The sequence below is a fragment of the Abramis brama genome (genome assembly GCF_963993115.1).
Source record: "Abramis brama genome assembly, chromosome: 3".
NCBI lineage: Eukaryota > Metazoa > Chordata > Actinopteri > Cypriniformes > Leuciscidae > Abramis > Abramis brama.
In genome coordinates, this window is record NC_139965.1 from 41,099,386 (window position 1) to 41,125,001 (window position 25,616).

General features: G+C 37.1%; 1 protein-coding gene across 1 annotated transcript in view; it reads right to left on the reverse strand.

The window, feature by feature from the left end:
- Window positions 1-7,508: 7,508 nt before the first annotated feature.
- The window catches only part of pcdh7b (protocadherin 7b), a 125,837-nt gene continuing 107,729 nt past the window's right edge, over window positions 7,509-25,616 (reverse strand). The window contains 2 exon segments of the mRNA XM_084110320.1: window positions 7,509-10,299; window positions 11,457-11,475. Of these exon segments, the coding sequence (XP_083966446.1) occupies window positions 9,875-10,299; window positions 11,457-11,475 (444 nt within the window). The 3' untranslated portion in view covers window positions 7,509-9,874.

Consider the following 25,616-nt stretch of genomic DNA (forward strand, 5'->3'; position numbering starts at 1 on the left):
AGTTGAGAACTAAACACTAAAGAGCCCGCCTCTAAATTAAACACACACACCAGTCAACAATAAATCAGGTTTATATTAATATATTTTCTTGAATACATTTGAATAATAAAAATAAACTAAAAATGTATTTTGATCAAACTTGCCTGGGCGGGCCAGTGAGTAATGTGGGCGGGCCAGTGCCGCCCTGGCCCATTACTGGCTACGCACCTGGATAAAATGATTGTCTATATTTTGAGACAAAGGTCTTATTGATGATTTTCAGTTTTGTTCAAGGTAATTAAAGCTACAGTTTTTGGTTTTACTTTATTTTGATGGACCCAACACATATAAGTAATGTTGCACCTACTTGTCTACTAACTCTCATTAGAGTGTTAGTAGAATATAAGTAGACTGGTAGTTGCAAAGTTACTTAGTCAGCAGAATGTCTGCTGGGGGACCATCACAGATTAGCAGTTAGCAGATATTAAGCAGACAGTCTACTAATACTCTAATGAGAGTTAGTTGACATGTAGTTCCAAAGTAACCGAAACCGAATACAGAATATTTCGATACTGAAAGTGTATATTTTAGTCCATTGGCTGAGACTGATTTTAACACCGCTTAAAATCTTCTTTGTATAGCTTTATGAGGCTTACATAGTCCTCACTTTAGATGAGCTCACAAACATAGTTAACTGACTACTAAACTACTGACTACTACATAGTTGACTACTACTAAATGTTTTATAACTACCTGAATTAATCAGGAATTAGGAATACATGTTAATAAAGCATGTATTAACACACTGAATAACTATTACTATGTTTAACTAATAAGTTGTGTAAATATACATTTAAATAGTTTATTAATCACTTTAGTACTTTTTAAATGATTTCATGAATCACTGACAACTCCTAAATAACTGGTTTGTAAATAATGTAATACTTAATTTAGAAATGATAAATTGTTCATTAAGAAAGTATGAAAATACAATTATTAGACACAGTATAGATATGCTTATACATCAAGAATAAAGCATGTATAGCTCATGGGCGGCGCTAGGGAGGGTTCTTATAATGGTTTTCTATGGGAGGAAAATGCTTAACGTGTAATTAAAAGTTGCGTTCATTCTGGGCTCATCTGATTTTTTTGTACATAGCATAGCCTACTTTGTTATGATTTTAGTATCATAATGATTAATAAATGCACGCACAATTATCTGTGAACTTGATTTGAACAAATGCCTTTCAACTTGTGTGTGCAAAATTCAGAATTAAATGAATGTGCAGCAATTTGTACAAATAGTTTGTACTGTAGCCCTACTATACTGTTGTAGCCATTAAATAAGCGCATTTAGTTTCATATTTGTTAAAATATTATAATGTTATTTTTTTCCATCTATGTTGATTATGAAAAGTGAACAGCACGAGTAAGATAGGATGCGCAATATATCGAGAGACATGGAGTGGGTCAGACATGATTTTGACCACTTCATTAAGTTTTGTTTTGTAGAAAACCTTTCTTTAAAGGGAATTTCATTTTGTGTAAATTGTATCTTAATTTTAATCAATTGTTCATCAACCAATTGCCTGGATTTAATAAAGCAAATATAGCAGACAATATAATCATGGAGGCGCCCGCGCGGTCACTTGCATTGTACGTTAACTGGAGCGCATCTCATCCTAACTTAACCGAAACTCATATGCCTCACATACATGAGAAATACATAAAATACACAAAGCTTGAAATGTCTTTAAACAAAACTATTCAAAACGAAAAGAAATAGGCTACTCTCTGATTATGTAATGAATTATGCATTTCTCTCTATAAGCGCGTTCACTAGCCTACGAATATGGCGATCGTCAACTTCATCTTTGCAGCCGACACTGACACAGAAAACACTAGTTTATTAATAAAAATCAATGCACGCGTCACCGGATTTACAAATGCACATCTTGCTTGTTGCACGCACATATATTATGTTGAAATAACGAGATATTATGTTGAAATAACATTATTATTAATAATAAATCTTTTAGAATATTTGATTGAATGCTGAATGTTGCGCTTGTTCAATTTAATAAAATTAAAACTTTAATTGTGATCATTAAAATAATTGAATATTAAATATTTAGTGGCCAAGTTTTGCTAATTTATTAATAGTATATACCTATATATATATATATATATATATATATATTGCCTATAATTGTGCAGCTCCCCCTGTCAATAATCTAGCACCCCCTCAGCACATGCGTTAAAAATTATCTGCCACAGCCCCTGGTATAGCTGTATTTATAAACTGCTTATTAATGTCTATTAATACTTTAGAAATGATGAATTAACTGTTATCTAATGCTTAACTAATGATTAATAGCATGCAGTTATTATAAAGTGTTACCATATTGGGACAATACATTAATAAACAGACTGTTCCTGTTTGTTAACCTAGCTATTGAATATGTATGTGGGCAGCATGTCAATCGCTGTGTCTCATTATTGCTAATCTATCAGCGTAGGGGTGATGTACTTTGACTATAGTCTGGAATAAATGCTGACCTACTTGATCTAGCAGACAATAGACGTGTCTTTTACCTGTCACTATCCCATCACAATTACAAATACCCACACTCTCACATAGTTAAATCACAGGGTTTCAGTTCAGTCTGACAAAATATAAAGTGATTAATGGGATGGTGAGGGAAGGGACAGATTATGGACATGAGTGCTGAGGCCCAGAGCTCCACCTCGATGGATCACACTGGCAGTTCTTAACCACATGACATGAAAAAGGAAGAATATATATATATATATATCCACAGCTGCAAGAGAAAGGTTGAATTGGCCAATATTAGTCTGCCATCAGTTTTGAGGACTCAAACTGTCTGAAAGCGATCAAATTTAGCTCTTGGCAAATCCGTTTGGATTATCATTCAGAGCGTTATCCATTTGGGCTTGCGGGGTTTTAAAACAGCATTCCATCAGAACTGGGACATCTCAGTGTTTGTATCAATTTGCTTGTATAGGCTCATTGGAACAATGTGTCTTTATAACTATATTTTTGCAAAACTCCATAAACTTACCTATATATAAAAAAAAATTAAAAAAAATCACTGCCGTTTTCAGCTGAAATGACCAGCAACTGCAGTAAAACACCAACTTTTAGTCCTTTCACACAAATTGTGAATCCCTGACACATTATTAATGAATTAACTTATTTTCACAATACTCAATACTATGCTATAACCTGAAAACTTTTTTTTTTCTTTTTTAACATAGTGCATTATTTGTAAACATACATTTTGACATTTGCATCACATATTCAGCTCCATATGTATTGCTTTTCTGTAATAGTAAACTCTCGGTAGCTCACCTGGTACAGATATATATTGGGTTGGAATTGTTCAGTGACTCTTTCTGCGGGTTACATTGTTATGGCAGTAGTCTGTGAGTCATTTGCTCTAACCATTTGGTCAAAACACTGATTAATTCAGGAACTAAACAATTTACTGCTTTGTGAGTGAGTCATTGAATTATTCACTCGCCGATTTGTTCAAAAATACTCATTTCAAGAAATACAAATATTCATTTTGGAATTGCACTACTGTGTGTTTCTGGTGTTTTGCAGCAAACTAATCCTGTTTTGACTTTCACTGTTTAGAACTATTATCCTTGGTGAAGTGGTAAATAATTGTCTTATTTGTAAGTTAGTCACTAGTCAGTAATAATTTCTTGTTTATTGAACTCACATTTACTATCATGCTAAATTTCAATGCAGCTGTGATTCGACCATAGGCACATGATGTTGTGTATATGTACATATAAGATATGCCTGCTTTTGGATGTTTACCCTTGATTCAAATACAACATAATATGCTGCAGCAATTTTATCCCAGGGGTGCTTTATTCCCACAAATAAATGGTGGATAGAATATTCACAGTTTCAGTTCAATTCAAAGTTATTGCAGGCATCTTTTTTAACTTATCATTTAGTTCTTCACTTTCACAGCGCTTGAAATGGCGATTTAATTCTTTTACTTGAGGGAGAAAAATAGGCCACACAAATACCAAAAATCTATTGTACAAAGTGCTAACAGCCTTTGATTGAATTTCCCGTTATACAGAGGAGAACATTAGAACATCATAAATCAGGTAAACATAACTCTACATTGACAGGGTATGGGCTGTGCCCATATGTTTTGCCATTGCCTCAGTGGTTCATATAATTCTCAATCAGTGGCTGACAAAGGCAGGGTTAAATATGACAGGGAAATTCATTTCAAAACACCATCTTGAGCAGAACTGCAGTGAGAGCTGATCAATGACATTATTTATAACCCATGCTGAGTATCGACTCCCTCTCGCTGGATCTCCATTTCTTTCAATTTCTCCCCTTTACCACACCCTAACTTCTGATCTTGATGAAGATACATTATGTGCTTTTGAGATGGGCAACAAACATAGTTACATTGTTTGCTCTCATTCAGAATGAGGTGTCCTTCCCTGCCTTCAAATGTACGAACCTAATTACATAATGCTTTGTACAGATGCAGGCGAGTCAAATGGATTCCTGTTGGTGCAAGTCTTCACAAATTTTACAACTATTATTTATTGTTTTTACACCCTGGAAGTCTGTATTTGGAGCATCGTATAAATCATGGTCAAACATGGTCAAAAAGGTTAGGGACAAGTTTATATTATTGAGTCCAAAATAAGTTAGAGAGTTTTTTGGGGTGTAATAGTGCTCTCATGCCTCAAGGGTCGTGTTAGATTTTTGCAGCAGCTGAGAGCTGCTGATCCAGGGTCAGTCCTCTGTGAGTGCTCTATCCATCACACTGGCTGTGGGACTTTGTGAGGCTGAGCAGGGAACAGCAGTGAACTCTGGGGAGTTTAGGCACCCTTCTGCAAAAGTAGAAGTCAGCAAACTCTCTAGGGCACAGGGTAAATAATGCATTTTTAAAACAAATCTCAAGGGTTGTGTTATCAGTGTCCTTGTTAACCACAGAGACAAAAATAATTCCTGTTATTCACAGTGTACCCAGACCGAAGCTAAAATTATAAGCCTTTTATTTATATTTTATTTTAATTGTCATATTTTTACTGGTGAATTATATCTTTTCTGAATAAAACAACCTTTTTTTTTTGCATAATTTCGTACAGTCAAAGTACCATGTACTTTGTGCACACACACACACATTCTGTTTCTATATGGGGACTTTCCATGGACAATTATTTTTATACTGTACAAACTGTATATTCTATCACTTAACCCTACCCCTAAACCTACCCATCCAAAAAAAAAAAAAAAAAACTTTGTGCAGTTTTACATTTTCAAATTAAAAAAATATATAATTTTGTATGATCTATAAGCTGTTTTCCTCACGGGGACCTATAAAGTAGGGAATACTAGGACCACACACACACACACACACACACACACACACACACACACACACACACACACACACACATATATAATTCACATAATTAATAATTGATTTGAATGCTTAGCAGGGACAGTGCATTAACACAATTGCACTTGCATTCATTGTGACATTTAGTTTCATCTTGACTTTCACTGTAGAAATATGCAATTGAAATGAATGTTCCTCATTTGGCCCACTTTTAAAAAAAAAGAAAAAGAAAAAGAAAAAAAAAAGAAAAAGAAGAGCGAAACTATATTGTGTCATTATCACTCTAGGCCAGACACGGACATAATAGTCTAAACAGAGCAGTTGTCTTAATATGTCTCAGCACAGTGTTTACAATTAATTTAAATTTGATTAAAACACATAAAATGTCACAGAGAAACTTTCTATTTGTAATTACGTTGTAGTGAGATTACAAGAAATTTAGGATGAAAAAATGTGGTGCTGATTTGTAATGTAATACACATATTTTACTAGATCTTATGGATGAGTTTCTGAAGCACTGATTATCAAAGTGAACTGTGGCTTTGAGTGTTCTATATCAGAGTCTAGACAGTGTTTTAATGCACTGAATCTGATTCTGTTTAGGAATTAATTAAAACTAAACTGTGCTATGATTATCTCTGATTGATGATTGATGCTCAATGAAAGTTTTAACAGCATTGGGAAATGGAATGACAGTATCTGCTCTCTAATCATTTCTAAACTCGACTGGATGCTGCTAACAGATGTCAAAGAAGCCTGTTTGCCCTCAACTTAGCAAAGTAAAAGGCTTCACTTAAAGGTATGTTGTTTGCCAGTCTGTGTTGGCTAGGTATAAGGTCACTGTCTCCCTTGATTTATGTAAACTGTATTACTGCCAGGCATTTGTTAACCAATAAACAAGTGTATTTATTAATTAATTATGTTGATTGTTTGTTTGCATGCATTACATATTCAGTGTATAATTTGACAACTTTAATGATTAAGTAACATCCTTGTTGGAACATCCAAAAAGACAGCTTAAAACAAATCCAGCCACTGGTTGTATCATGGTATATTTTAATTTCTGCAGAGACAAAAATGACAAGCAATTTATTTACAGAAATACCTGTACAAAAGCAAAACATATGTAAAATAGATCATAAATAGAGGTGGGCTTGCGCTCAGTACATTTGCCATGTTCAGCTAAGCTGCGTGCATAGTGACTCCTAATAAAACAATGATTAAAATCAATCCTCAATTCTACATCAACATCCAAGTCAAAGGACAAATAGAGTATGATTAAAATTACAATTTATTTTTTCATTATCTGTGATGTGTCCTATGACCTAAGTGCTACAACTTAAGTCTTATATCTTCTAAGTTGTCAGCTTAAGGAACACACACCTCAGAGTGCAAACGACAATTAAAGAAAGCGAATTCATCACGTCAACAACAAAGTCAGATGTATTGTGCAGGCTGTTTCCAGGCATGTACAGTAGTTGTAGGTGTCAACCTCCTCAGGTTTCTTTTTTAGACATCATAACTGCCATATACTCCTATTGATAGGAATCAGCTGATATATCTACACCATGGTCCTCTGAGGTGTGTGTCCCTTTCAAAAACCTTTGGAGCTTTGTTTTCCTTCTACCTTCTCATATCATGAAAAGTGCAGAATGTCTCAAAGCACGTTTGCTTCATCCCTAATGGATACTGTGCATTTTCTCTGTTTTGCTGTGCCGCCATTGCAGCATTGTGTCATTACCGATCCTTTCCAAAGTCGCTTTCCTGACTAAAGTTATCCTTGCTGTAAAAATCGCAGTTTGGACGTGTGACCATGCTAACTTTGAAATGGATGAATATACCAGGGTATCACCTATGACCTGTACAGTTGGTACTCATCAATATACTTGACAAAGTTCGACTGAGCTTACTTAAAGAAGCCACAAGATAAAAGCTTTTGTTTTTTGAAAGTCTATCATAGTAAAATTGCCAGGACTGTAGTTTCAGCATAAATTACTCTTTCTCCACTTTTAGAAAGCATCTCAGTACAATTGGTTTCATACTAGTTAAAACCAACAAGTCATACCAATAAAGGTATAAAAAGGCACAGTTGCATATTTTGCATTCACGCTATAGTTTTGTTTTGATTTTTTTTTTTTTTTTTTTTACAGAAGCACTACATATACAAAGTGGCACTGGGAAGGAAAGGGACATATATGACTGATGAGATCTGAAGAGGGCATCATTATGAGCAGATATTTGAAAAAAACAAATAGAACGGAGACTTGTGAGGTACGCGAGATGTTTGAATTGTTTTGGAATCAAGTTTCATAACTCATTTTCTACATAATGAAAGGTATGTTTTTTTGTTTGTGTGAAAAGAATATAAACATTACAGAACCAATGGATAAAAGTACATGTGCTATTAAAACATATATAAATAAATCAGATAAATGAGCAACGGATGATGTGATGCTAAATAAATCAGTGAATCACGAATGTGTTTGATTCTTCATCCTCGTCAAATCAATATACATAGTCATACTACAATGTCTAGTGTCTGTTTGTAACAAACGCAAGCAGTGGACTTCCATGTTCACAGGGTATGATATCTGTACACTTTTTTTTTCTTTTTCATAGTAAGTGTAGATTCCCTTTAAACGTGCAATAAAAAGTACATATCTATGTATACAGTTTGTAAGCATCAGAGCACTTCTTTTAAACACGAGTAGTACATACAGACTACAGATCTGGAAGCTGCGAAAAAGGCAGTCCGTTCAAACTCAAGGAATCATTAACATACAAAAAAAAAAAAAAAACACAATTGCATCTGAATAATTTACCACGTTTTTTAAAAGCATGATGCCTCCTAAGTATACTCCTCCTCTTGCAAATAGTTTGGGATAGGCCCATAATGCATGTATAAATGTGCACGTAGTTTCCCCACATTGCACAGAAACATGTGTGACGGTAATTAAAGCAACATGTGACCTAAAAAGGAGCTTTCCTGTCCCAGTTCTCTGAGACACCACGTCATGTTGTTCCCGATACTTTGGTTATACAGCGGCATCGTGCGTCGCATTGCAATCGCTCCTGTCGTGCCAGTTGTCGCCAAACTTTTTATGTGATTGTACAAGTAGTCGGTTCACTCTGACCGCTACACGAGGGACACAAGTTCTCACCCTTGATTACACTTCTGAAGTGTGTGAGATTGAGAGTGAATCTAATGAATGAGTTTATTGCTCTATTTAACATTCATACTAGGAATGTTACACAGGGCCAGCCCAAGCTCTTCAGCAGGGCAATATTGTTAGACTAATTCACCCCAGCAGCATATCCAAATAGAGTTCCTGTGAATTTATGGGATAATTATTATGTGTATGTACAATGTGCAGATCTTTTGTGTGTGCGCGTTTGCAAATGTGTGCGTGCCGGGAGGCCATCTTGAGACCACAAAAGAGGAACTTCAGCATAGTTTCACACATCAAGAAAGGGATGAACCACAATAACACAAACTCGTGACATTCAGGCAATTAATTGTCAATATCTGGGATGTAAAGAACCTCCTTCTGCTTCCAAAGGTGTGTAGGAGCGTGATGGAAATGGGTCGCTCGTGATTGTGTGTCCAGAGTATGTTTACAGTATATGTATATAATGTACAATACTTCACCAACACGACAAAGAAAAACGTGTGTATGCTTGTGTTCCTTCGTGTGTACATGAGGTTGATAGGCACACAGGTAAACTTGCTTTTCGCGCTGTACAGTGCGTACGCCGTTCACTTGCGCCATTTGAGTATCTACAAACCATTGTAAAATGCTTAAGTCAATGACGACATACGAAGAGCTCCGACGTCATCTGGTTACGCCATCACTGATCATCGTGCGATGATTTTCATTTATCATTGGCCAGTCTTTTTTCCTTCTTCTTTGTTAACGTGATTTGTCGTCCAGAGCGGACAGTTCAGTTCATGGACTGATTGCATATGGACATAATACATCCACATAAAAACACTCCCGCCCACCCCCGAAAAATAAAAACGGATTAAAAGACAGAACCAGTCTTATCGGTTCCCATAGCTATAGCAACAGTTATAAAAACAAAGACAAAGAGGTATAGTCCAGGTCCGCCTCAAGGGGCACACACTCTTAAGGGGTTAGATGATGCATGCATGTTTATAAAGAGTCTACAGAAACCAGGCAGCACTTTGGGGAAGTCTACGGGGCCCGATACGCTAGCAGCAAAGTAGCACTTATCCACCAGCATTCCTCTCTCTCCACCTCAGCCACTTCCCCCTCCTCCATCTCATCCTTCTCACGCACATTTACAACATGTAATTCCACGGTTTTTACTCAATTTAGGTTCGAAAGTAGCGCCGCACTAGTTGTGCGAGCAGTTTGAGGAAAATCCATGTTGTTTTTGTTTTAGGGTTTGGTTTGCTAACAGCATCTCTAACCATGCTGAGTCACTGTCATCGTCCCTTCGCAGTCGTTGTGTGTCGTTTACAGGTAAACTTCCCGCCTGGTGAGAGTTCCGCATTGCGTCGGCTTGTATTCACCTGTGGGCGCTAGCGGAATCTCCTCGATGGGGCGAGATGTTTCCTGGCTGGCGGAAAATCCAGCTGAGCTAAACGTGTCGTAGGATGAGGAGGAGGCGGCCATCTTCTTGTTAAGGAGATTACGGTTACGGTCTCCCAGCAGGTGCGAGGGGTCGCCGTTGGCAACAGCTAGCGCCTCCTGGCTGCCGGGCTGTTCGGGAACGCTGCCCCCGGGGGAGGTCATGAAGGTGGAGAGTTTGGGAGGGGTGGCCTTGGGCCTACGTTCAGGCGAGGTGCGCACAGGCATCCAGCAGGCATCCGAGTGGCCGTATTCGCCACACTCCCGCGTGCATTTACCCGTCATGGCTACGTCAGGCAGGGGCCGAGTGTCTGGAGGAAACGGAGAGAAGGAAACAGAAACGGTGGGGCATTAGTGGCGTCGTTTGGCTTTGAATAGCTGAGAAAAAGAAAACTGAAGTATTGTCACAAAAAAATATATATTGTGGTATGTGTCTCATGAAATTGCCATTAGAATGGCAAGTGTCAGATGAAGCCTTTGAAATATTTATGATTGGCTTCGTGCAATTTTTTTTTTTTTTTTTTTTTTTTTACTGTAACTTCATGGTCAACACATACCACATAACACTAAAATGGAAACATACATACACAAACAACAACACTTAAAGCTAAAACATAAATTAAACAGAAGAAATAATGTGAGCTCTAAAAAGAATCATGCTTTGAAAACGTGGGGCAATTCTACTGTTTTGTGACTTCTGACTCCTAAACTACTGTCCTGAATCCATCTCTAATGGCTGAGTGTGTGTAGCTGATGTGTTTATATGCATGCGTTGTGTATGCAATGTGTTTTTATGTTTCAACAAACAAGCTGACTCTACAAAACCTATTCAATTTTATCAAAAGTGTACAAAGTGTGTTTATTTATTTATTTATTTTTTACTTGTTAATCCCCAACTTGGCCTTGGGAAACACCTACAGTGTACTTATAGAATGACATATTGGAGGATTTGCTAGTTGGTTACATCTTTAACATGTATGTAAGTTAAAAGGATTATGCAAGCGTTTTCTAAAGGCTCTAACTGTCACGCATCTGAGTGATTGCTTATTTTCCCGGGCTGAGAGAAGAGATCGTTTTAGATTCAAAGCCACAAAGCCACAAGTATCATTAACATCTCATATCTCTTCTATTCAGAATGTCTTCTGAACAAATATTTTCTGTTTACACTTTTAAACACTTGACAAGCAAACAGATAACCATCAGATGCGCAAAAATGCACAAACACGGTTGAATATGAAGTTCACTAAGCTGAAGTGCACACAAACACTAAATGCTGAAATCCCTAACCTTTGATGCCAAAGCACAAAGCTGCAGTGTTAGAGATGGTCGGTTAATGACCAAATGTGAGGTATGGCACAAGCAAGAGAGGGTGAGTGCAAATCTAAAAAAAAAAAAAAAAAAAAAAAAAAAGGAACAAAGCATGCTGCCTTTTGTTGAAGAGCAAAAATTTGGGTTAACCATTGCTTACTTTTAATGTTCTTTTTCTCCTGCAAAGAAAGAATAGGGTAGAATCACTGTTTGGTTTCTTCACAATGTAATGCTAAGTAAGATTAATCAATTTAGAAAAAGGTATCAGACAGGAAAAAAAAGCATAATGTGTTGCAGTTATCTGAGAATCAATTTATTACATGGCATGTTTGCAAAAAAATCTTCTATGGTGCATTATACAAAGATATTTAATGACAGATTGAGAAAAATTGAGGGTGAGAAAAGAAATAAACACATCTAAGAGCTACAGACATATTGCTCCTCAACTTTTATTGTTAAGCCGTTAAATTCCAGGAAATCAATGCTGCACAAAAGAAAGAGCACTATGAATGGCGTTCTTCAGTCACAGATCACAACAGGCTTACATTTAAACCCACTCAGACTGTCTCTCGTTTGGGATACTTGTTGACACAAACCATTTTAGCATCCTTGTCCGGTAAGGACCTTTCACTGACCTCAACCGAACCCCTAAACATGTCCTCCTGACCTCAAGGCCAGGCTATAATGCCTGCGAGCTCCTGTTAGCTTTAGTCCCGTCTTTGTGGTGCGGTTGCATTGTGGGCAAGTAAGGGTTAGTTGGGTCCGACGGAGACACCTGACCGCAGAAAGAGTTCAGTGCCGCTTCCTGTTCGCTTTTATGATATCGTAAGGCTGGATTGCTGCCCAGTGTCTAGGGAGAGGTGTGGATGTACGTTCATCCAACAAAGCTCTGTCATGCACCAATGAACGCTCAGTCAAGCGGCGGTACCTCAATAGCACTAATAACAAAGATGAGTGTGTAGGCTCCGATCTGCAGGACGTCGATATGCCAGCGCAATGTTAATGCTTCAGACAGGGATTACAAAATGGCTGGATAAATCTTATATGACAGTTAATGTGTGCAAAGAGGCATTAAGAACTGTAACAGGTTATTCACATATACGACTGTCAAGACAACGTCAGCGTATGATTAGGCGATCATCTCTTTAAAACATTGGGTAACACTTTAATAACGTTCAGTTGTAAGTCATTTATAAGTGGTTAGTTAATGATGAACTAATCATTTACAGAACATTCATAAATGATTAGCAAGTGATATACTAACATTTTATGTATGTTTTGTAAATTCTGTTACAAGTCATTTACTAGTGATTAGTAAATTATTAACTAATCATTTACAAAACATGAATATGCGTTTCATAAATGTTTAATAAATAATGTTTTTTTTTTTTTGTATGTATGTATGTAGCAATTAGAGGGTGCAGAAAGTGTTGTAAATGCCTTGAATACATGTACAAATCATTTGTAACAGGTAAGTGTAACATATTTACAAGTGATGAATAGTTTACACTTTAGATTAGGGGATGCAGAAAGTGTTGTAAATGATTTATAACACTTTCTGCATCCCCTAATCTAAAGTGTAAACTATTCATCACTTGTAAATGTGTTACATATACATTCGTAGATAACATGAAGTTAACAAGAATGAAGTGTAAGACATTTACAACTGATGAATAGTTTACACTTTAGATTAGGGGATGCAGAAAGTGTTGTATATGATTTATTCATGCGTTTACACATCATCTATAACAGGTGTTGAACACTGTAGTGTGTACTGCAGTGTAAGTGCTGACTGGTGAGGGTATAGACAGCTGTCTTCTGTAGTGTGTAGTGTAGTGTGTACTGCAGTGTAAGTGCTGACTGGTGAGGGTATAGACAGCTGTCTTCTGTAGTGTGTAGTGTAGTGTGTAGTGTAGTGTGCACTGCAGTGTAAGTGCTGACTGGTGAGGGTATAGACAGCTGTCTTCTGTAGTGTGTAGTGTAGTGTGTACTGCAGTGTAAGTGCTGACGGGTGAGGGTATAGACAGCTGTCTTCTGTAGTGTGTAGTGTAGTGTGTAGTGTGTAGTGTAGTATGCACTGCAGTGTAAGTGCTGACTGGTGAGGGTATAGACAGCTGTCTTCTGTAGTGTGTAGTGTGTAGTGTAGTGTGCACTGCAGTGTAAGTGCTGACTGGTGAAGGTATAGACAGCTGTCTTCTGTAGTGTGTAGTGTGTAGTGTGTAGTGTAGTATACACTGCAGTGTAAGTGCTGACTGGTGAGGGTATAGACAGCTGTCTTCTGTAGTGTGTAGTGTGTAGTGTAGTGTGCACTGCAGTGTAAGTGCTGACTGGTGAGGGTATAGACAGCTGTCTTCTGTAGTGTGTAGTGTGTAGTGTAGTGTGCACTGCAGTGTAAGTGCTGACTGGTGAGGGTATAGACAGCTGTCTTCTGTAGTGTGTAGTGTGTAGTGTAGTGTGCACTGCAGTGTAAGTGCTGACTGGTGAGGGTATAGACAGCTGTCTTCTGTAGTGTGTAGTGTGTAGTGTAGTGTGCACTGCAGTGTAAGTGCTGACTGGTGAAGGTATAGACAGCTGTCTTCTCTGAAACACATAGAGTCTTTAACCACTGTGCACCTGATGTGAGCAAAACATACAAAAAAAATGTAACATCATTTATTAAACATTTATGAAATGCATATTCATGTTTTGTAAATGATTAGTTAATCATTAACTAATCAATTGTAAATGACTTATAACTGAATCTACAAAACATACATAAAATAATGAACATATCACTAATTAATCATTTATGAATGCATAGTCATGTTTTGTAAATGATTAGTTAATCATTAACTAATCAATTGTAAATGATTTGTAACAGAATTTACAAAACATACATAAAATGTTATAGTTAGTATATCACTTGCTAATCATTTATGAATGTTTTGTAAATGAATAGTTCATCATTAACTAACCACTTATAAATGACTTACAACTGAACGTTATTATAAAGTGTTACCAAACATGGTGTGGAGGAAGTAGACGGGAAAAAGAAAATCTGATGTAAATTCAAACCTGTATGACTTTATTTTGTTCGTGGAACACAAAAGGAGAAATTCTGAATAATGTGCTGGTTGCTCTTTTTTGTGCAGTCAAAATGAATAGGGACTGAAGAGTTTAAGCTTTAAAAAGGATGCAAAAACCCCGTAAAACGATCAAAATCAGTAATTCAGTCAAATTTTTGAAAGAATAATTTAGACATTTGTTATCTATATGACACATTGAAAATATCTGTCTCAAAATAATCATACATTGATTTTTCTCTTATTATCATGCAAAGAAGAGCTAAATAGCAATTTGCAATTTGCAATTTGCACATGCAATAGCATTGTGTTTCTCACACAATGCTATTGTATGACTTCAGAAGACTCCAGTCCTCAACCAATTTTTATTATAAATGAAAAGAATGGCCAGATTATTCTTCAAAAATCCACCTTTTTTTGTTCCCCAAAAGTCATACACGTTTGGAACGAATGGTAAATAATGAAAGAATATTTATTTTCACCTTGAATATCTCTGAATAATTTCTTTCTATAACTGTCCATCAAACTAAAGAGATTCAACATCAACTTCTTTCTTTCAGCCTAGTATTTTGTCCACACAGAGCTCCAAGTCCACCCAATTTCGATTGTTAGTGTTCAGTTGATGAATATGTTTGTCAATCAGTCTTTCAGACCACTACCACATCTCCACAGCGTCTTAACTATAATACCTGGCTCTCGCCCCGCTCAGGCCCCTCGAGGCCATACATTGGCTTTTCATCTATCGCATACTGTGCTGTCTTCAGCTGCTGTTTCCTCCAGTGCAAAACAACAAAAGGAGCGCTCACTGGCGCCCCTCACACACTGCTGCCATACAGCCTGCTTCTGATTTATTATTCCAGCACAAAACTCTGTATACATTATTATACACGGAAAGTTCACAAAAATGGTCATTGAAAGCATGCAATAAAAAATGTTTATGATAAATAATAAAATGCTAAAATGCTTTGGAAATTGGCCTTGAAAGTCAAAGATGGGTGGATTTTTTTGTACATTATATCTTTTTGTCTGCGATCCATTTTGCTTATAAGGGTGCGTTCACACTGGGCTCGTTTGCTGCAGTCCGAGCCCGAGCATGTTTGTTCCCGGCGCCCCCCGCAGCATTGGTCTGGTTTCACACTCAACTTGATTCTATCGAACCCTGGTGCGTTTGCGTGCCAATCATCGCAAACGTGCACGACGCATGATAGAAAACAGAACGCGAGTCAATATATTGTGTTTTTTTATTAATTTGGTGCTATTATGCAGAGCTGAGTGAACAACACAGGTTTACTGTGTGTGACGTATAAGGTGGTTTTCTGCTGCTTGCAAACAAACTTTTTCCATTAATTTGTTGTCCTGATTCCACACGCTATGCGCGAATACACGGCAGGCTCACTCTCGCTCGTATCCAAGGTAAATCATCAACACTATCATCCCTTACATGTGTTTTATTTAACTAAATACATCATAATCAGCTAAAACGTATGCGAACCGCGGCACGGTTCGGGAGCAACCGAACTCAGACCACCTCCTCCAGGTAGTCTCGGGTTCGGTACCCCAGTGTGCACCCGGGTCCACATGACAGCGTTCACATTAGCGATTTTTCATGTGAACCGTGCCCCGTTCCGTACTAAACTGCCAGTGTAAAAGCACACTAAGTGTATAGTGTTCTGCATAGTGTTATTTTTCTTCCATATAAGTCTGTTCTCTTCCAGTTTAAGGGCCATATTTACTAAACAAGGCAAATTAGCGTGAGAGCGCAATTCCAAAAAAAGTGCTGAATGGTAGTGGAAAGTTCTGCACGTTATCTACTGACGACGATCAAATTAAAGAACACAGATGCAGCCGTATGATTTCCATAATGACCAAATCAATCTACCAAGAACACCACAAATTTGCACCTGGTTTAAGACATACTTTTTTGCGCGGTAAATAATGTTACAAATACCAGTAAATTGAATGGCACAAACTTTGCTAAATCACCTTAAATGATTCATTTAAATACTCTTCTCACATGAATTTTGCATCTAAAATGGAAACTCCTACAAATGCATATGCTGCCGCAAAAATCACCGTCAACGCCTTTTCAGCGCTAATTTTTCACTGCGTGTCTTAAGTAAATCCTGACAGTAGTTTTTAACGCCAAAAGAGGGTTTGCGATGGCGCAAGATGTTAGTAAATCTGGCCCTTAGCCATCTTTTCATGTATAAACTCATTCTAGTCCTAAATGGATTCTGTTGTTTCCTAGTTTGTGCTCCTATTTTAGGTTCTCTTCTAAGACCAGTTTTGTCCAATAATCTCATTGCAAATGGAACAGAACATTGTCTGATTCTAGGCTGTAGTTAATGTAATATAACAGCATGTAATTGTGATTTGCACAATCTCTGTCTCTCTTCCAGCTCATTATAGAGGTAAGATGGATACCATTTAAGATGTCATTCAAAGACACACTCTGAAGCAGCAATAATTCAAAGCATTTAGATGGGGGCAGACACAGGTCAAACATGCACTGAGATGAATTCAATCATGGCTAGAATAGCTTTGCCTCCACCTTGTTTCATTTAAATGAACATCTTACAGGAGTGAATAAGTCAAACTGAAATTTGCTGATCCATTTTCATTCATTTCTGTCTCCTTTTATATATAATTGATTGGATGCAACAAAAATGTCTGACTGTTTTATATACAAAATATCAAACCAAGCAGCATCTGCAAACAAATAATGCTCTAAATTCACCTTTCTTAACCATTTAATTTCAAATTTACCCAACTGCTACCAAGGTCAGTTATAGATGATGATATATATAGTGATATATGAAATAAACACAACTTTTGTGTCAACTTTATTATATAAGATATGTTTTGTCAAATCTAAAATGAAATTAAAACATTGAATACATAAACTATTAATACAATCCATAAAGTCTGACCATCAGAAAGTGTCTAAACATTTAAAAAAAAAAAAAAAAAAGTGTGTGGAAAAAAAACAAAAAACAAAAAAAACATTTTTACATATTCCATTGGCTTTATATTTTATATAAAAAAAATTGTGGCCACTATATTATAAGGTTCACTGTTTGGTAAACTCTACAATAAATTTTAGCATTGGAAACATTTACAAAACACTTACAATAGTGAACAAACGTTTGCAGGCCTGCAGACCCAAAGAGTATTTCTTCCATTCACATTCTCCCTAAAAACCCCATGCCTTTAAATTTGACCCCAAGCCACTTTTAAAACTCAGTTTTGAGCCTGAAAAGCGAGGCTTTGGAGATGGCGAACAAAAGGAGCCATACTCGGGCCTCTAGCCCAGGGCAGAGCGAATGTCGCCAGGCTGCAGAGAGGCCGGAAACGCATGCGGCTCTGTGGCACGCTAACTGTCACTCCGTATAGTGGGCTATTCTGCCGATGGGGGCTCGGAGTATAATGCCTGCCATTTTCCACAGCCAGTCCTTTTGAATAACTCAAAAAGAAACATCCACTCTTCTCCGACGGAGGGTTTGAAAACGAGAGATCAGGGGAACGGCGGGAGGGGGGAAAACGGAAGATATGGCTCTCAGAGCTATTCTGTGAGTTAATTACGTGTGGACAAAAGTGGATTCCCTGGCGCAGTTGGAGCTCTGCTGTTGTGAGGCTGGTGGCAGGGTTCTGGAAAGCAGTAAGTGGGCCAGAGGCTCAGCTAATTGACAGGGATATGAGGATTTTGTAATCTATGTTTGGGTGTGTGTGTGTGTGTATTTTGTCCTGCTCTTTAAGGCTTAATTCCGCATTTTTCTAGCACGCGAGAACATGTTTGCGCGTTAAAGTATTAGTCGTCTTTCTATATTTTAAGTGCTCTGTGTGTGAATGTGTTTTCATCTTCTGCAAGTTAAGCCTTGTCCCTCAGAGGCCAGCTAAACTACAGGCTGGCTCTTTTGCTTCTCTGTTTTCCAGATAGGAGGCCCAGTAAAAACATATCTGTCAGACAGAACTGCTGACCCCTCTGTCCAGTCACTCTGTGTGTGTCTGTGTGACAGAGATGAGCGTAGCGGACGCCCTCAGAGTCTTAGCAGATTCAAGAAGATTGACCAATAGATAAATGGCATTTACTGAAGAGTGTAATGCGTTCACACACACGATACCATGTGACCCAAGAAACCTCAACACAAAGTGTCAATGTCAAATAACGTTGCTTTTCACACTGAGAGAAATACTGTAAAAATAGAAGAAAAAAAAGAAAAAAAATCACTGCTAATAAGAACATAATTAAAGGGATAGTTCACCAAAAAAATTAAAGATATCTTATCATTTACTAATGTCAATCTAAAAGTGTCAGTCTGTGAAACAAAAAATAAGATATTTTGAAAAATATTTTATGCCCATACAAGTGAAAGTGTTTTTTGTGTGTGTGTGTGTGTGTGTTCCACAGTAAAAAAAAAGAAAATATTTAATAGCCATATATCTTAGATCAATAAGTTGGCATTCTTGGAGGAGATTCACAGAATCAATGTCAAAAACAAACAAAAGGGATTATAAGAAGCATTAAATGAACATTCCTTGAAAAACTATTGGGGTTTGGGAACTACAATATTAATATAGTACAACACTGTTCTAAAGTTTGGGGCCAAAAAAATACAGTTTCTACCAAAAAAAAAAAAAAATTATATATATATATATATATATATATATATATATATATATATATATATATATATATATATATATAAGAAAAGTTTTGTATTTGCGAGTGAATGCAAAGTGTCTCGTGGGAACGCAAACATTTAGCTAGATAATGAAAAAGCATTGCCAAATAATATTTCCTCCAATCTCATTTTTTTTTCTTCTTCACCATGTCCCTTTAGGGGCTCATTAGAAAACATATTATATACTTTTTAATTACAATAATATTCACAATACTGCTGTTTTAACTGTCAAATCAATGAGCATATGAGACTTATTTATAAAAAAAAATTGAAATATGAAATAAAAAAAGAAAATTGCACCAACCCCATACATAGTGTACTAACAGCAACTGTGAACATAATTTACTTGGGTGTTGTTAAACAAATACAGTTAAACCACAAAGAACAACATTTTTTAATATCTATATCACTTGAAAAGAGCTGCCAGCTCACAGTTGTCCACTTTTTTTTGGTCAACTTTTCAATTCTGACAGCTCCTAAGCTCCCATGGCCTTATGGGACAGCAAAGTGTCCACTTGTTTCAGAATCTGAATCAGAATCTCAGCAGATGCAGTACATCATATTGGGATGGTTTGCGTGCTGTATCATGACATCCTGTTGACATACTGCTTTTTGCATAACGTGTAGTAGGGAAGTACACATACTGAGAAACAATCCCTCCACTTTGCAACAATTGGAAAGTTGTGTCCCTCTGTGAATGTCCCTGTATGTATCTCCTGCATCTAAAATCAGCCTCTAATCAGCATCACATTCTTTCTCTTAGTGAGATAAAAACCCTCTTTAACACATTATCTTGTCTTTATTCACAGATGCTTCACGAGTTTCGTATTTGCAGTAGGAGCCGTCCACACAAGAGATGGTTGTTCTTTTCACCAGACGAAAAAAAAAAAAAAGGGAGACTGTTCTTTTATTTTCAGTTAGTGCTGTCTATTTGATTCAATAACGCTGTCCTTTAAGACTCATTAGGCTGCTGATCTAATGTTCTCTCTGTCACTTTCTTTATTTCTTTGCACAGTATGGACACCTAGACTCAGGTCATCACATCTATCACCAAAAGTCACCTTTATGTCACCCAAAATGTTATTTTCTTTCAAAAGTAAGAAATAAGTATTTGAAAACTTTCTGGTTGTCACACATAAGTGGGACATCTTCATCATAAACTTGATTGGGACCATTTGACCTACAGTGCAGCTTACTTGCTGACAGGCAAACGGAATAATTTAGTTAGCAAAAGTAACTTTTTAGCGCTTTCCCTTGGAAATTCCCTGCAAACTGACAGCATAACGCCCTCTAATAGCATTAGGCGAGGTAACACAGCATTCAGCTCACGAGTGATTTGGCTGAGCTAACGTGATGGGCGAGAATGAGCCGGTAGATCTTCAGGAGGACTGAGGCCGCTGTTGACCTGGTTTGCTTCAGTAACCTCAGCATTGTGCTGCATATGCTTTCAGCGGTGCTGCATCAGTGAGCCAGGACAACAGAGTGTGTACAGTAACACAACAGCAGGAGAAGAACCATGTCAGACATGGTGCAGTGAGGTGCGGCAGAGTGATGTGTATATTTATTTCCCGTTCTCACACTCCTGTCTCTTTCTCTATCGCTACATCAGACTCGGGCTACACCCTCCAGTTCACCTCCGAATTATGATCTTACATTCACATATAAAAGAAAACTCACGAACGATACCCCTTTAATATCAGCAGCAATGAGATTAAATACAGAGAAAATGAAGCAGTTTACTTATGTCCCTTGGTCTTTTTCTCTTATTAACTTTAGTAATCTCATGTATCTTCTGAATTATGAAATGTAAAAGTATTTTCTAGTTTCAAAAGAGACCTCAACAATGTCTCACACTGTGTTCAGATTTATCAAGATAGCAATTTTAACTCAAATACTTCTTATTCTAATATAATAAATATAATATAATATAATACAATACTACTGAGCAATATTTTTTCTAGATTTTTTGTATATTCTGTATATCATATTGTACCAGATTACTACTATTTATGGTTCAAATTCTGGATAGAGTACCCGCCCATCCATCCATCCATGCATTCATATTTTTTAGCAACTTTATATCTCCCAATTGTGAATATATACTGTATCTCACAATGTGACTTTATACATCTCACATTTGCAGATTTATTTGTTGTAATTGTGACTTCATTTCTCATAATTGCAAGTTTATTTCCCATAACTGAGAATTTATATCTCCAAATTGTTGGATTGTTATATCTCCATATCTCACAACGTGACTTTATTTCTAATTTTAAAGTTTCTCTTAAATGTATGTTATTTATTTATTCTTTTTTTTTTAGGCAGAAACATCCATAACTACTACTACTGCTACTAATGATAGGGCCAAAAATAATTATGCACAACCACATACACACAAAAATACCCACATTGCACAAATTCCCTGAAAAGTCTCACTAGAGTTGAACAGGTAGAGGTGGCCCCTTATGGTGTTTAAAAGCACTTGGGGAAATAATTAGTCTACCGTTAGAGCTCTCCAGCTATGATTAATTGAGGAGAGATTAACTAGCATAATTTCATTCTGCCGACTATCTCACTGCCAATTACCTAATGCGACTCCCTCTCTCGGCATCTCTCGCTCCCTCTCTCTCATCAGAAAGCATCACGAGTCTCGGAAATGTGGCGCTGACCCTCATTTTCCTGACTTCTCATCTATCTGTCATAAAAAAGAGCGAGTGTGCTCATATGCATACGCAATCACAACGCTGACATGTCTAGCTCTCTAAATTGGGAAACCAGAAGACATTTTCACAGTCCAAAAAGCTACAATTATGCATTGTGCATTTGAAAAGGCCAGTGTGACTGCAATGTTCGCAAAGCTAAAACTAAAGTAAATGCCTTTTCCCCCACATTACTCAAAAACATTTCAGCGGTCAAATGCGTTGCAAGCGCTGACACATATATTACACAATTTCCATGACAAAGAGTATGAGTGATAGGGTGAGAAGCATTCGGGAGGTGGACAGACAGTAAAAATGGAAAAATTGTAACATATATATTAGAAAATGGTAGGGCTTGAGCAAAGATTGACTCTGTGCCAAAATAGAGACAGATATATAGAAAGTAAGAGACAGATGGGGATTAAAATCTCACATGTGTGTGTTTGTGGCTGTGTGTGAGTGTGTGTTTTTTTTTCCTCAATGTTCGTCTCATTGGCTCAGAACTGGATGCCTTATCGCACGTTCCCAGACGCACATACACAATAGCCTATTTTACACCATTAAATGCGTATTTGTCAAAATACAATTTCAATTAAATCCCACAAACCTACTGGTTTGTGCTTTGCTCCACTTACCACAGAGGAAACGGAACAGAGGAAGGAGAGAGAGAGAGAGAGAGAGAGAGAGAGAGAGAGAGAGAGAGAGAGAGAGAGAGAGAGAGAGAGAGAGAGAGAGAGAGAGAGAGAGAGAGAGAGAGAGAGAGAGAGAGAGAGAGAGAGAGAGAGAGAGGAATATGAAAGACAGAAAGACTGGGAGAAGGAAATCTGATTGTTTGAAGCACACAATGAAGGTTGACTGAATTTCCAAACTGTTGACGGCAAACAATTGTTTTCGCCGTGATTTGTCACGGATGCAGGCTTTGCTTGCATTTTCTTTTTTCAATTAAATAACTCAAGAGTGTTGCTTTAAACAAAGTGTCTTTACTTAATGCTACACCGGAATTATTCCGAATTGATTTATACACGGTAACAAATAAAAAATGTTTTTCCACCGCAATTTAGATGAGAAATGCTATAGTACTGTTGTGATACTTTTACTCGTGCATTCCATGCAGAACAATCTCATCTCATCAACGACGCACAGCTCACCGTCCCTGCGGATATGGACTCATAACTTCTCTGTTAGTCGACCTAACTGGCCACACGCTACACCACTCAGCCTGAGCCGTGGACCCTGCATATGTTTCTCATGAAAAGGCACCAGATTGAGTCACCATGTTTAATTCCCAGCATGCCAAGGGGTGTAAGAGGCTAATTAAGTAAACCGGAGGTAGAGAGGATCTAGCTGCCTGCTCTAGATCTCAGACACTGGAGGGTTTTGGCCCTTCAGGCCTGCTGAAATTGAGCGAAAACTTGCAAAATGAGCGGGGTTCATTTTTCCGCGGGGTTAAGCTGGGAGGTCTTGATGAGACATCCTCTCGGTTCTCAGTCTAGCACCTCATCAAAAGTCGAGTGAACTTTCAGAGAAAGTTCTCAGCCTAGTCAGGCTTTGGTCCTGTGTGGCTTTCGTTAAGGATGAATGAACTGGGGAAAGACACACAGGCTACAAGCACCTTCAGTGGCATATTTTCGAGGTTTTTAACTATATGATTATATGAAAAAAGACAAAATGGGGACGTAGGTATATGGGCCCTGAATAAATGAGGAAAAACACATTCTTTTTGCCTGGATGTTGGCAAAGCGTGGGAACAGATAATTGCTAAAGCATTACCGCGGCCCATTTTATTCTCTCAATTTAGCACCCAAAAATCTTTAAATGTAGCATCACTCCTGTTTGAAGAACCCTTTGTGCAAAGACACACTTTAATTCGATGGAGCCAGAATGGTGCCTCATTAAAGCCATATACTAACTTAGCCTCAAAGTAATGACAAAATAGCTTAATGCAGTAGTGGTTTTGCTCAGACTTAAGGCTTAAATTCATTTACATGGTCCCATGATGTTAAACAGTGACATTCAGCCTGCAAAAAAAAAAAAAAAAAAAAAAAAAAACTATGAAAGGTACTATTAGGCACATTTATCCTCCAAACAGCCATTTTCTAATCTTAAAAACATTTTAAATGTGCACATGAGTCATGTTTCCATTTCAATCAGAAACTTGTTGGACAACACTACCAATCCTAAATCAAAGTAAATCTAGGGGGAATATTTTTCCAAACTGGTTGTCTTATGTAGAATTGCAGAAAATATATTATATTATATTATATTATATTATATTATATTATATTATATTATATTATATTATATTATATTATATTATATTATATTATATTATATTGAACTACTACTTGAATTAAAAGTCAAATTCATAATTCGTAAGTATTAATTCGAAATCATAAATACTTCTGCAGCCTCATTAGATTCTAGTTTCTCAATGCTTTTTGACCCATACATGTGGCTAATATTCCTTTGCGAGGGTGCATATTACACTTACAGGTGTGTGGTGTTATCAGAAATGTCTGGAAGCGTGAAGATGTGCCCCAATGGTGTGTCTCTTGCCTGTAACACAGGTGGCTTGAGCTAAATCAAGGCCAGTGTCAGCACATTGTCACTGCTGCACTCTCCTGAGCTGGAACTAAGATATCAATAGCCCCTTTACTGTACCTGAGGACTGCTGAAGGAGAGAATGACACTAAACACACACATAGTTCGGCCACCTGCCATGAACATGTACAGTATGTTAGTGCAGAGAAGGTTTGAAGTAATGGCAGGCTTACAATTCAAGCTAATGCTAATAGTTCAGTGTCTTTTTGTAAAGCTACTAAGGATATGACCATGGTGTAAAGGTTTGATAAAACATTACATGTTCACACAACACTGTATATTTAATCTCTCGTTCCAGTCATTATCTGGAAGCCCTCTGCTCAAGGGAGGGCCAACTTGTTAACGCTAGCTAAGCTAACGGCTTAAAATCTGAGTGCATTATTAAACAGTTTTTAGTCTTTTCACACCCAAGCTCATCAGAAAAATGAGCGTACTTTATTAAATGCACTTGCACAGGGGGTTTATGCCTGTGTGTCTGCAGCGATCAAAGCACCTTGCCACATCGCTTTTTCACATTTGACTCTGATTACTCTTGGCAAAGTGATTCAATTATGTCTCTCTCTCTCTCTCTCTCTCTCTCTCTCTCTCTCACACACACACACACACACACACACACACACACACACACACACACACACACAAATAAATGGAGAGATAGAGAACACAGCATCAATAAAAATGTTTTTATTGGCATGGGAGTTCTAGTCTTCTAAACCAAATATTCTCTTCCCATTTAAAGCTGTGATTATTTAAACATGTCGGAATTGGGATGAACTGGCGGTCCAGCAATATATTTGCATGCTTGTTTTGAAGGAAAATAAGGTGAGAAAAATAAGTCAACCCGAACAAATTCTGCCATACCGTGGTATTTTGTAATTAAGAGCAAGGCTGTGCAAGGGTTCTGGTTTAAGCCACTTCCAGTTATTTTAACTGTATAAAAACTGTCCATTATGATACTTGATATTGTAAACGGGTATTTGTTATGTTATTTTCATTTATTAGCATAATCGTAAACACATTGGTTTGTAGCACAATATGTTTACTGCACAATATCTAAACATTCAAGATGCAATTAATTGAGAAGTAAAATTAAAAAAAATATATAAAGTCTAGGTTTTTTTTATTTTTTTTTATTATTATTTTATCAAAATGAAGTGACTTCATACAGAAAACAAGCCAATGGGGTAAGAAATATAAACTTGTTTACTTTTTTACTCTATTGGCAGATATTTTTTATGTTTAAAGTATAAACTCACTTAATTTGAGGATTTTTGTT